The sequence below is a fragment of the Poecilia reticulata genome, linkage group LG9 (assembly GCF_000633615.1).
Source record: "Poecilia reticulata strain Guanapo linkage group LG9, Guppy_female_1.0+MT, whole genome shotgun sequence".
Classification (NCBI taxonomy): Eukaryota; Metazoa; Chordata; class Actinopteri; order Cyprinodontiformes; family Poeciliidae; genus Poecilia; species Poecilia reticulata.
This window is the reverse complement of record NC_024339.1, coordinates 1,480,487-1,493,493: the sequence shown is the minus strand read 5'-3', so window position 1 is coordinate 1,493,493 and position 13,007 is coordinate 1,480,487. Positions and strand designations below refer to the sequence as shown.

The 13,007-nt window shown below is 40.3% G+C and overlaps 2 protein-coding genes across 5 annotated transcripts in view; both read right to left on the bottom strand.

Moving 5' to 3' along the window:
* The window catches only part of tm2d2 (TM2 domain containing 2), a 6,098-nt gene extending 4,141 nt beyond the window's left edge, over positions 1-1,957 (bottom strand). Inside the window, exons 1-3 of the mRNA XM_017306524.1 lie at positions 1,518-1,957; positions 592-679; positions 401-519 (exon numbers count right to left, since the gene is read on the bottom strand). Coding sequence (XP_017162013.1) covers positions 401-519; positions 592-679; positions 1,518-1,783 — 473 coding nt within the window. The 5' untranslated portion in view covers positions 1,784-1,957. The remainder of the gene's footprint in view (positions 1-400; positions 520-591; positions 680-1,517) is intronic.
* A 58-nt stretch (positions 1,958-2,015) lies between these two features.
* On the bottom strand, positions 2,016-9,963 carry LOC103469565 (T-box transcription factor TBX3-like). 4 transcript variants are annotated; one of them, XM_008417314.2, is made up of 8 exons: positions 9,736-9,963; positions 9,301-9,624; positions 8,950-9,217; positions 7,005-7,151; positions 6,031-6,107; positions 5,247-5,332; positions 4,781-5,181; positions 2,016-3,093 (listed from the first exon to the last, which is right to left on the bottom strand). In XM_008417314.2, exons 2-8 carry the CDS (start codon positions 9,558-9,560, stop codon positions 2,857-2,859), a joined length of 1,476 nt encoding a protein of 491 aa, XP_008415536.1. In that variant the 5' UTR covers positions 9,561-9,624; positions 9,736-9,963; the 3' UTR covers positions 2,016-2,856. The 4 variants fall into 4 exon arrangements, with proteins under 4 accessions (XP_008415536.1, XP_008415538.1, XP_008415537.1 ...); XM_008417316.2 differs by having other exon boundaries at positions 5,265-5,332; XM_008417315.2 differs by having other exon boundaries at positions 9,713-9,741.
* Positions 9,964-13,007: the final 3,044 nt, after the last annotated feature.

Genomic DNA, 13,007 nt, shown 5'->3' with positions numbered 1-13,007 from the left:
CATGGATAAATACCGACAGGCCTGAAGGACTCCGGCGGACAGAACACGCCGTGGTCTAGTTGTCAGAATCCAGGTGAACTTCAGGGCCTGACTGGCCTCACTATGGGACKGCTGGTATTGGGCTTTTTCTAAACAATTCCAGCAAATCTCATTTTTATCATGCAGGAAAGTTAGAGTTAGGGTTAACTAGACGAACCTCTGTTGCAACCTTGGSCATACAACTACGTGTGTTTTATTGGCGTTAACATTGTCAACAATATCAACAAACCATCGTAACAGCGCTTGGATACATTTTTCTCCATAACAACACTTTACACCAAACTCCTCGACAGAGCAGGAGCTTCCCTGTCTGGATGGAAGCTAACCAGAACATCAGCGCCGAGCCGTCTGGGTCGCCTCTTACTTGATGCAAGGCACGTCGCCTCGGAGGAACTCCCGGGATCCGGCACATTCGATGTCGTCCAGGGCGGTGCAGATGACCTGGGTGTGGTTCACTTCCTTCTTCGTCTGCCCRCCCCACTGAAGAAGAGCACAACGTGGAGATGAGATGAGGGTTTAACGACCGAGACGTTCKCAGAGGACAGTACTGACCCCAACGCAGCCGTGGCCCATCTCCTGGTAGGCGCTGTAGTTTCCTGCATGGTCCACCGGATCCTGGCAGTAGATGAACTCCTCAGGCCTTCAGTGTTAAAGACAAACCAAGAAGGAGGAAAGATTACACAACACAGAGAGGCAGCGATTTTTTTAGCGAGACAATGTAGTATGAGAGCGTTAAATCATCTGCTCCTTTGCTACGTGAGATTTTGAGATGTTGATCGGCTGCTTCAGGTTGTAGAATCAACCTTATTGCCACAGCTACACTGTCCAAAAGGATTTCATAAAAGCAAAATCCTTCCAGAACCAGGGACTAGTGGTCCAAATGATCCAATAAAATAAATAAATAAATAAATAAAATAGTAAAAGAACCAATCCGAGCTAACATGACAGAGCTGCTCCAACATGCCGTAGTWATTCTAAAAGATTTTTCAGTGGGTTGCTTTGATCTTTAAAGTTTAACAAATCCAATGTGTGCCGTCAAACAAATCAGTTTTAAGCTGACAAACAGAAAATACCATCAGCRGTCATGTGACCACTACCAAGATTCTGTTAGGGTTTTTATTCGTCAGACAATCAGAGATATTCTAGAACCTTCAGCACCACCCAGAGAAAGAACCTGGAGAATCCTCAAATAAAGCTACACTTTACCTTCACACTACTAGAGAACATTCATGTCCAGGATGGGTTTAGCAGGTAAGCTGCAGCAGGAARTACGTCACAGAGACAACAAAAGCTAAAGCCTTCAACAAGGAACGTAGCTATTTTCTCTACGTTTCCATTTTTAAAAAGACTTTAATTATTTAACATTTATTTAATTTAGGCTCTTWGTTACCATGGAAATAGTCCCAATGTGACAGATTTTCCCTCTGCTCTGAACGTAGCTAGCAAGTGCTAATGATGTTAGCTTCTGGGTTACTCACAGATGGCTGCAGAGGACGACCGGGGACGGGGGCCTGTACTCATACGGCTCTGTGTTGTTCTCCGCCGGGGYTTCATACTTCGTCAGCTCGGGCAGCTCGCTGGAGGGCAGCGAGGAGGCTCCCTGTGTGGGAGAAGCAGCCGGAGCAGCGGTGGAAGCTGCGGTGCTCGAGTTCTGGGAGTGAATTCCTTCCAGACATTGCAACAAAATCGCAGCAAAGAGCAGCAGGAACTGTCCGCAGAGCAGGATGTAGCTGACTGAAATCATGGCTCCCCTCAGACAACAGCAGGAATCCACAGAAATTGGCTCCGCATCGTCACAGATGTACGAAATAGCTGCTCCTTCTCAATTGTTTATCAGTTTCTTCTTCCTGTTTTGAGTTTGACTTTTGGCGCGTTACCGCCACCAACAGGACTGGAGTGTGAAGTAACCGCTTGACTGGTTCGGGCTGGGACTTCTTCTTCTTCTTCTTCTTTTAGGTTTTAACGTGGGCTGGGACTTCTAAAGCCTTGAGAAACTAATACCCTTTGGAAGTTTTCACATGTAGTTTCATAACACACATTACAAAATTCAATGTTATTTACTGTAATTTCATTTKGTTGGCCAATACAAAGTATACATTTTTTTATTGTTTTGCAAATAAAAATCCTTTAAAACATAGCTGGCAATTATATTCAGCATGTCATTTTCTAGCACATTGAGTTCAGGATTATAGTATCAAGAGTTATTTYCATAGTGATACAGTAGAGCCAATGAAATTAAGATGTTGTTACTATATGTGTTTTCAACCAGAGTGAAATTAGATGTTCAGAAGCTGTTCCCACATTTTGCCTTAGTTGATTTAAATAATTAATAAATTACGACACTTTATATAACATGTGAAGTATTGTTATTCATTTTAGATTGCATTTACCCAGATGYTACTAAAATAACAGGTAACAGGTAAAATAATGGTAACTGTTACCTTTTGTAACAGTTACTGTGTTACAAATGGTAACAGAGTAACCRTTTGTAAGTTACTCCTGAACAGTTACCGTTTGTGGCGATCAGAGCTAACATTTCCACTGACAGTGATGCATTTGGAGGTGGTGCTTTTGTTTACATGCAACCCAGATATTTCATTAAAACTTCTTTTGTTTCTTCTTTTTATTGCATCTGAGATCATTTTAAAGTCAATCAATGGAAACAACAATTTTGAACATGAAGATTACTGTCATAATAATTTCATGCAGCGTCTAAGAGGAAGCAGTTCATTCGTCCTCTGAGTCTGCACTGCAGGTGGTGTGGAGGACTGGGACATTAAATTACGTTTGGTTCCAGCAGATCAGTCGGAATCTGAGTCAGAGTTCTCCCCCTGCTAGTGACTCTGGCTTGTAGGAGCTGAAGCTGCTTTCCTTTGATGGGAGAACAGATGASGCTAAAACCAGAGAGGAGAATAAACTCTGTGCAGAACCTCTGGGAGAGGAACTGGGATCCAGTCTGGACTGCATGAYCGGGATCTGGTGCTGGACTGATGAACTCATGGGGGAGTACGGGTAGAAGAGAAGGCCTCCGTATGGTGGGAAGCTCATCACATCCTGCATGGTAGAAGTAAAGAAAACATTGTGAAGTGTTTGCAAAGTGGCTTAAAGGCTTTCAATCCACAACGTACAGTTAGATCAGATTAAAACACTGGAAAATGCAAATGTGGAGGGAATTAAACATCAGTTTTAAAAAGTACACATTTCATTTGCAAATTAATAAATTCTAACTTGATTTAGGCTGCTAATCTTACTTAAAAATGATTATAAATTATCTGCATTTTTCAGTTTTTAATCATTATCATTTTTGTTAGTAAGTCTCTGACTTCTGCTAATAATGAAGTCAGAGATGCCAGCTGAGCTCTGTCACCCAGAGGCTGGACCGACGGGGCTGCTGTCCAAACAAAAGGGTTCAAGTCACCTCCAGTGAGCAGATTGCAAAAGGTTATTAAGCTTTTATAACTCGATAACAAACCAACTATTGTTTCGGTTAAATAGGAAGAATGTCTGACTTTTAAATCAAAAATAGATTTAAGTTACCTTCCTATGTAGCTCCTCAGAACCCGGGAAAAATAAACCTTAAAACTATTCAACTCTAACGCTTTAATTTTTTAAATATAAATTATCTGCAGTTTTCAGTTTTTAATCATTATTAACATTTTTGCTTGTATCCAATTTTAGCTAGTTTACCCCTAATAATGAAGTGCTAATAATGAAGTCAGAGATGCCAGCTGAGCTCTGTTACCCAGAGGCTGAAAATCTATTTTTTGAGCTTTACATCATTATAATGTTATTCCCTCATCAAAAATATACCTGGAGTGTTGCTTTGATTCTTTCATGCATATTTGAGAAATCCTTTAATCTCCCATGGCAACCATTCACATGCGCCTAAACATTTGATCTCACAAAGCCCCGCCTTCCTGCCCCCTACCCTTCCACTTATCCACTCAGCTCCTCCAGACTAGTGGCAGCAATTAATGAACACCTGGTGGAGCTGCCCATCTGTTGAGCTCATCATACAAACAATTTCTTAGTCCAAGAACAGTTGTGATCGACATAATGGAGGAGCATTGTTGTGACGACATGCTGATGCTGATGGCAGCATAAAGAAACAAAGGCCCAATTTCAAGGCAAAGCAAAATTTCTTTTAAGTCTTGTTTGGTATGTGTATCATTTTAATAACAATTGAAGTAAACTTAGTTACTTGATAATGATATTTTATAGCACAATGTGTCTGGAAATACATAATACTGCCCATTTAAATTACAGTTTTGTAAAACATACCATAGAAATTATTACAAATGGCCTTGATTTATTTTTTTAGAAAAAAAAGTAATCAGGATACTAATGTGATAAAAAGTAGTGTTCTCTGTCTGAATTTACTTTGCGAGACAAACATTCTCCCTGACCTGACTGAGGTGCGTGGTGTTTGCTAACCAGGCGTCTGAATGTTTACATTGCATTTTCATTTCTAAAGGATCAAATAAATGTAACTGACCCTCCTGAACTGGTCAGCAGACACACAGAGACACAAACCCAGTTTAACAGTCTTGTTTCAGGAAGCCAGAGTACCAGGAGAGAACCAATGTATGCACAGGGAGAACATGCAAATTCCACTCAGAAAGACCCCAGGCTGGAATCTGAACCCAGGACCTCCTTGCTCTAGCAACAGTGATCTGTCAGATAGTGTTTTAGCTAGATCCCTGTCTTCCCCAGTTAGAGACTTTGGTTGGCTGCCTCGTACCTGGAGCCCTGTGTGCTGCTTGAGGGCGACCGACAGCGGAGTCCCAGGAGGCACTGCCGGTCTCAAACCACACCGCACGCCTCCATCAGCGGCACATCTGTACCAGCTGTTTACTTGTGTCAAATGGGGGAGATGGCCCGAGGCGTTCACATCCAACAGGTGTCGGTTAAAGTCCGGGGAGTAAACACAGTTGGGTGCAAAGCTGCTGCAGAGTGAGCGCTCTCTGCCTGAGTCCTGCGTGCCGCGCRTTACATCAGAGGAGTTTTCTGTGGGGTGGGAGGCCTGTAGAGTCCCTGCTGTGAAGGAAACCCCTGGCTGGTCTCCATTGTAACTTCGAAACAGCTTCGGTTCGGGACACTCCTCACTGTTAAAGCTTTTGTCGCTGTCACTCGTGTAAGCATCTGGTGGGAACAAAGGAGGCGGCGGTTAGGGAAAGTCTCACAAACTGACAGAAAGCTTTCCGCACCTGAAGACCTGACGTCACCGTAGTCAGCTGGCGGAGCACGCTTCCCGTCCGCCGCTCTGCACCTTCGTCCAGACTGCTGGAGCTTCCTGATGAAGAAAAAAAATAAAAATAAAAAAATAAAAATATATATATATATATGTGTGTGTGATATAAAAGTTAAAGGATTTTAAAATCTGCTATCAGTCAGAGGTTAAACATGAAGCTTATTACCTAAGCACTTTAAATAATTCAGTTCAAATAACTCCAGAGGGATTTATTTACAAAACAAAGGAATAAATAAAGCAAACAAAAGAAGAAAATATTTTATTTCCCTGAATTTGATCAAAAATTTGATTTCCCTGAATGAAAGAATGTATACGTCTTTGATTAAAAGAGTAACAGTGCTTTGTAATATTAGTCAAGTAAAAGTACAAAGTATTATGAAGTAAAACTACTCCTAAATGTGCATTTTGTGCATTTCTATTATTTTCTACCGTTATCTATGTCTATCATTTGCTTTGTAAGCTGTGCTGACTGCTTCTTACTCTAAATTATTCTCTACTATGTTCAATGAAGTATTGCAAATTAATTATTTACATCATCCCATTAAAATGAAATAGTGCTGCACAGACTAAAGCTGAATTTTAATAGGCAAGACCTCACTTCTATATTTTAGGCAAATATAGATATATTTTTCCATCCATCAGTCTTCAGACTGAGAAACTAATCCCTTCCAGGTTCACAGGTCTACTCCAGTCTGYGTGTAAATATCTAACRCTGCAGCTGCACTTCATCTCCATCTCACCTCTTCTCTCTCCGTCCGTTCCCCGTGTCCCGGAATCCTTTCGCAAAAGGGTTGTTGTCAATTTTCAGCTGTGTGATCTGTTCATATGTAAAATGCAGACACATCTTTAAATATGATGTAATTATGGTGATTAAGTTGTACAACCAAAATTCCAATGAAGGTGGGTGTGACAAAGTGGTTCAGTTTGTGTTCACCACTTGTCCCTTATTCTTTCTCATTCACTTATTTTTATATTTGGGTATAATAATTAATTCAAACATTGCCATTTTGCTTCACTTACTATCCCGGTTTTGTTTGTGTTGGCATTATGTTGCAAGATCTATCTGTTTAGGTTAAAGTTATTATTTCTGGATTATGGGTTGAAGTTGTTTCAAGGTGTATTTACTTTTCTTTGTACTCACCATCATTTGTCCTTGTAGATCTGCAGGAGTATGGGAGAGGCCGGCCCAGTACTTCCTGGTTAAATGGCTGGATGATGTCAGTGATTACCTTATTGGGTTCTACCAATTAGAGGGTTTTTCTTTTGTGTATTGTTTGTTTGTTTTTCCTTTTAAAAATAACCTTGAGTTATCTTGTATTTAATTTATTTTGCAGATAACTTTATGTAGGAGTTTGTAAATTGATTTGTAGTTTTTTGTGTTTCTTTGTGTAAATGTTTTTGACCTGTTCCTTGGTGGCTGTGTCCAATCAAGCACAGGTGTGGTGCCAGTTGTGTATAAAAACAGTGAGCTTTTGGATGCTGGGGGAGAAGTCTGAGTAAAGACTGAATAAAAAAAAGTAATTGGAAGAAACTGAAGCGGTGGCTGGTCCTGATTTTCTGCTCACCTCTGATCCTTGAGCCTAAACTACCTTACAGTGGGGTGTAACAAATAAAAAATAAAAACTGAATATTATTCAGTTGAATTCACTACAAAGACAAGGTATATTTTGTTCACATATTTCTAAAATGGATGGAAACGAGTCCAGACTCTGACCTTGTCGTTCTGGTAGGCTGTCACTGCRATGAACTGCGTCTCAGCGAACACGTAGGTCCTGAAGGTGCTGCATGGAAGCTTCAGGATGTCATTGGCYTTCACTATGTGGAACCTCGGCTGGTATTTGTGCATCGAGTTCAGAATTGTCTGTGCAAGACAGAGGAAGAACAAATCAAATCAGTTCAGTTTTGTGGGACCTTTAGTCAGGATCTTTTTTTTTTGTTTATTTGTTTCATTTTTATTTGCGTTCCTTGGTTTCTTATATCTATTACTTTTGCCTTTTTCCACTTTTACTCCAGTTCCTTCTCATTGATTCTAGTTATGTTTATTTCTTGTGTCTGGTCCTTTCTTAGTCACTCTAGTCTTAATAGGATTCTTATGTCTAGTCAAGGAGAAGCATTCAGCTTCTATGCAGAACAAATCTGGGACAAACTTCCAGAAAACTGTAAAACAGCTGAAACACTGACGTCCTTTCAATTTCGACTGAAAACCCACCTGTTTAGAGTTGTATTTGTAGCGTAATMWATTAGGAATTTAATGATGGCGTATTGACTTAWTGTAATGTTTTGATTGTTGAGTCTATGTTGCATGACTTTGTGTTTTTGTGTTTGTTATGATGTAAAGCACTTTGAAATGCCTTGCTGCTGAAATGCTATTCAAATAAAATTTGATTGATTGATTGATTGATTGATATTTTAGTTATGTTTGTTCCGTTTTCTGTTATATTTTGTTAGATTTATTCCCAGTGTGATCTCCCTCGCCCCATGTCACTTCCTGTTTCTCTCTCTCCCCTCACACCTGCATCCTGTTGGCTCATTATCCCAGGTCTACTGTTCCAACATTCACTCTCCCAGTATTTAATCACATCTCCTTCATTCGCTCCTCGCTGGTTCCYCCTGCTACTTCTTCCCTGATTTCTCCCCATGTCTCCTCGCTGGCTTTTCGTTGTGAATTGCATTTTATTYGACTCCGGCTTCCTGTGCTCCACGTGTTTTTCATATGTTTGGTATTTACTTTTCAATTTAACACTTAACTTTTCATTAAATTAAATACTTTTAACTTGTTGTTTATGGCCACTCCACTTCCCGTTTCCTCTGCATTTGGGTCCAACATGAACAATTAAAAACATGACACCTTTTTTCATTTTGAAAACATTGCTTTCAAAATGTCTGTAAGGCTTTTGGAGTAATTGTAAGCAGTCAAATGTAATACATTAGAATACATGTATTCTAATTTATAGACTACATGTATTATAATCCAAGTTTGTCAGATTATAAGTACCTTTTAAAAATAAACTTTAAGCAGTTGTTAAACATATTTTTCACCAAGTCCACATTTCTGTTTGAAAAATATTTTGTTATTGGTCTGATGTGATATTCTGATTTTAAATGTCATGCTTTCATTGGGCGTAAGTGAAAAATAATYGCAGCATAAATAAAGACTGGAAAACAACAGACTGTGTGTAATTAATCTATATAAAATGTTTCACTTAATGATAAAGTTCCTATATTAAATGGAACTTTAATATAGGAAATGGGTTTTCAACAAATGGGTTATTAAATGAGTTTTCAATAATATTCTAATTTAATGAATGGTCCTGTAATGCACAACGATAATGCTGTTGCAAACAATAAAAAAATTACAATGCTGTTGTAAAAACTATACTATATATTTAAATAGTATAGTTTTTAGTAGTAGTAGTAGAAGCACACTGAAGACAGATGTTTCTTCTCTAAATTTGACCTATTCTTATGTACACMGAAAGACATCCATTTCATTTTCCTGGAGATAAAATTGTTAAAATGAATTTTTTCCCCTCCCATCACTAGTTCTTCCGGAAGATCTTTTGTGAGGTATGCCTACGTCACTAATCAGGAACTTCTAAACCTGAAGGGAACRTTGACTTCTGTAACTTTTCGTTAAAAGCGCTGAAAGTAAAACTTACAAATCCATGCTTATCGGAGATGTTGTTGGTCAGTTTCAGCTTGTGGAAGTTGACCGCTTTGGACATCCACTGTTCTCCTGTGGCAGGACTGTCCGGGTGGATGTACATGCGCCTRGGCATCTCCGGGTCCGCCTTCCCGGCCACCGTCCAGCGCGAGTTGTGGAACTTATACCTGCAGTCATCTGCGCCCACGATGTCCATCAGCAGGATGTACTTGGCCTTCCTGTTCATGCCCGTACACCTGGCTCTGAGCGGCGGGAACATGCGCCTGCGCGGGCAGGAGAGGRGATTCACCACGAGACATTACACCGCGCTGCGGCCCGCACGCGTGAACMTGGACTATTTATTTACCTCCCGGATTTAGTGATGACCATCTCCGTGTCGTGTGTGTGGAACTGCTTCCAAAGGTCAGCAGCTTCCAGAGACACCCTGGGCTCCTCCTCACCTGTGTCAGCGCTGTCCAGGAGTTCAGGCCTGCAGCGTGCCAAACCAGGTTGGGTCAGCCTTCTGGAGGTCAGAGTGGGAGCGAGCAACAGAGCGGGTTCTGACAGGAGAGTCCCAACTCCCGATGGAAAACTTTGAGCGGCCTCTGGGACGCAAAAGCTGCGCATGTTCTCCAAAAGCAACTTTTACGCACGACGCCGATTGGCTGGAACTTTTACGCAGCATGGAATCCTAAACGGAAATATATATATATATATATATACATAATGTAGAAAGTCCTAAACTAATAATAGTAGATAAAAGTGATAAAAGTGGATACTTTGGTCAGTCGCTCCTACTCACAGATCAGTCTGTGCGCCGCGATGCTGTCCTCCCTCCCGTTTCCAGCCTCTGAGTGAATCCCAGCAGTGGGTGTGGTTTCTTCTTAATGCAAATTTAAAAAAAAAACTGCTTCGTGATATTTCCTCCCACACAAAGTGCTGCGTTAGAAAGCTTCTCGGCTCGGTGGAGAGGAATGCCCTCTGCCAGCGGTTGTCCCGACTGGATTAGACTCTGGGTTTGGTTACAGGCTTTTTACTGCTCAGTGGTCCAGGAACGTCCCGGGAACTTTCCGTGATGCGTGTCACTACCAGGAGCTAAAGGGTCTTGGTGTGTGGGGGTGGGGAGAGGGGGTGTCACCATGAGGAAATAGCWGGAGGCCAACTTAAAATTTTCTATATTTAATTTAATTAAAAAAACAAACTGTTTGGTAGACGTTCTGAGAAGAGGAGGTGTTTCCTGAAATTAACTCCACCAAATGAGGGTTACTGTACTTTGCTCTCCTGCTGGATCAAATTTGGAACGGAGAAACAATAAGTCTCCAATACTGATACTGATAGTAATAATTTTTATTTACRTTTGATATATCAAACTTCTGATCCTTACGTGTTCTTTTTTTTCTTTCTTTTGAACATTTTTTTTTCAAACCTAGAAGAATTTGGAGGAAGTTTAGAATCTACAAAACAGCAGTTTTCGTATCAATATTAATGATATTTTGGATCCACAAACAAATGTTCTAGCTGGGATTTAAGCCCAGGAGCTCTTTGGTACGAGGCAGTGGTTCTAACCGCAACTTCATACAGCTGCGATACATTTTTATTTGTAATTTAGTAATGGATTAAAATAATTGGGTTTATGAAAAATAAACTAGCTTCACAATATTGAGTAAGACTTTTAATGAAAATCAATTAAGTCTCAGTAGCAAAACTCAGACTTTAAGACTTTATGACATACTCATATACCCCCTTTATTGACTTTATGAACATTATTGAACCAAAGGGTCAATGTGCTATCTACCTCACAGGTGAAAGGTCAATGTTATCAGAAGAGGAAAATGGTTCTKAATATGAACAAAAGTYCTTAAGAGAACGTTGTGCATTTCTATACAGCATCMTTTTTACCATCTCACTGTTTATTCCATCCAGTGGAGGAACTTCAGTGACGTCTGATGAGGATGTCAGACTTCAAAATGGCCGACTGGGAATAATTAAGATTAATCATTTTAAAAAGTCAGGAGTCTTTTTATGTATTTTTATATACTCTTAATTTTTTTGTTAATATTGATTGTTCTTTTATGCGAGGAGTTGGACTAATAAAACCAACCTACCTGCCTACCTAACTAACCACCCAGGACCTTCTTGTTGCTAGGCAACCCTGGTTCACTAACTTGATTTAAATCTGAGAAAATAGTCTGGAAAGTGAAGTTGTGCTGATGGACTCAGTTATTCTGGTCTTCTGGTACGGCAACACAGAGCAGGAGAAGCTGGATGAATTTGGCTCTGAGACGGTTCAGAATCCATGTTTTAAATAGCTTAGACGTCTTGAATCTTTATACTTCAGTCCAGTACCGGCTCCTATATCAACATCTACAAGTGTCCTCCTTTTTGCCCCCTTGACTGTAAAGCATTGGTATTAGACACAATAATCAGTTTTGTTCATCATATTAACTGTGCTGTAACAAAACCCCAAAACTGARCCTCCTGCTTTAGATGGAGCAAAGACGAGAAGTTTTACCGTCCTTTATCTAAAGTCAGCTAAAACTTGTGTTACTCTGCTAACATCACTGTGAAATTAGGAATCACCTCACTGTGAAACTTTTGTCACAGATCTTTGATGTCTCTTTTATCTGGTTTCTAAATCTGCATACCTATTTTTTTTTCCAGATATCATTAAAGATATTMAGTGGGTGGTAAAGCGGGTGATGACTCGGTCTTTTTCTGGTAGGGAAGCGGGGGGAAACCCCTGCCTGACYGTCGGCCATCTTCAAAGTGCCAGGCRGTAATCTGAGTCAGGCTGGAGAGTCCTGGTAAACAAGACGCSTTGCTGTTATTTGTGGGTTTGGCCCACAGGCTGTCCCCGAGGATAAACCTGCAGATCTCCTCTGGGTCGGCGCCCAGTAACATGCTCCCCGGTTAAAGCTCCACACAGCTGGGCGTTCAGAGGGAAGTCGATGTGGTGGGAAGGGAAATTCCTTTCACAGGACGGTGGCGCCTGAGCTGGGTGAAAACTTCTACCAGGCAGCAATGGCTTTAATGTCCAGGTAGATTATTGGTAAAAATCATCCGATTCAAAGACTTCTCTTAATTAAAATTTTTTGATGATAGTTAACCAAGATTAACTATCATCAATGCAGTTTTTGCAGTCTGGTAAAAATCAACCCTTCTGTTCTATGCTTTACTTCGTCCAGAGGATCTGAACCCTCTGAGAAATGATTGCTTCCTGGAGGCGTGGCCTCTGTTGAGGTTTGAAACGTTTGTCCACAAGGCATGCAATGTATCAGTTGGATGCTATGAAGCTTTACAGAAATTGTCTGTGCTGTAAACAACCATCCAGCACTGTGAACAGAAAAGTGCTGACCCAAACCAGAAACCTGTTAGTTTTGATTCAGTATTTGGAAGCGTAACCAACACAGAGTGAACAGCTTCGTTCACTTCCTCCACTGCCATCGCTAAAACTATAGTGTAAAAAAATCAGTCTCATCGTTTGCAAGTTATTCTGTTCTGGTAGAAATTATATTAGAGGAATCCAAGTCAATAGGAGAAAGACCAGGCTGTGCTGTGAAGAGAGATGAGAATCAAGCAGCAATGGCCAGGTGACGACTTTTGTACTGTCCGTTAGAAACTCAAACTCTCATGTCGTCACTTCCCTATAATAATGACTAAGTCTTTTTTGCCATCTTTTGGTAAAAAAGACTTTTAAGAAGGTTACAGTCTTGTCAGATTACATCCACAAACTTTGATATTTTGTTGATTTGTATTTTACTTAATGTGATGGACAAACACAGAGTCATCACAAGTCRTCTCAYCAGTAAATTGAGAACAAGTATCGTCATGGAGACCGAGAAACTTGGTCAGGGAGGAAGCTGATATGTTTAAAGTAAGGTAGGTTTCTATATGACTTTATGWATTAATCAACTCAGAACTGGGCGACAATTTATGTTATGCTTCATAACCAGTCAATCAAACTGCAAAAGGACAGTGAGCTGAAATGTCAAAGAAAAAACTACTTGAAACAAAGCAAACTGAAAAGTAAATCTTTTGCATATTTGTGTCTGAGATATTTCTGTTTAGACAGCT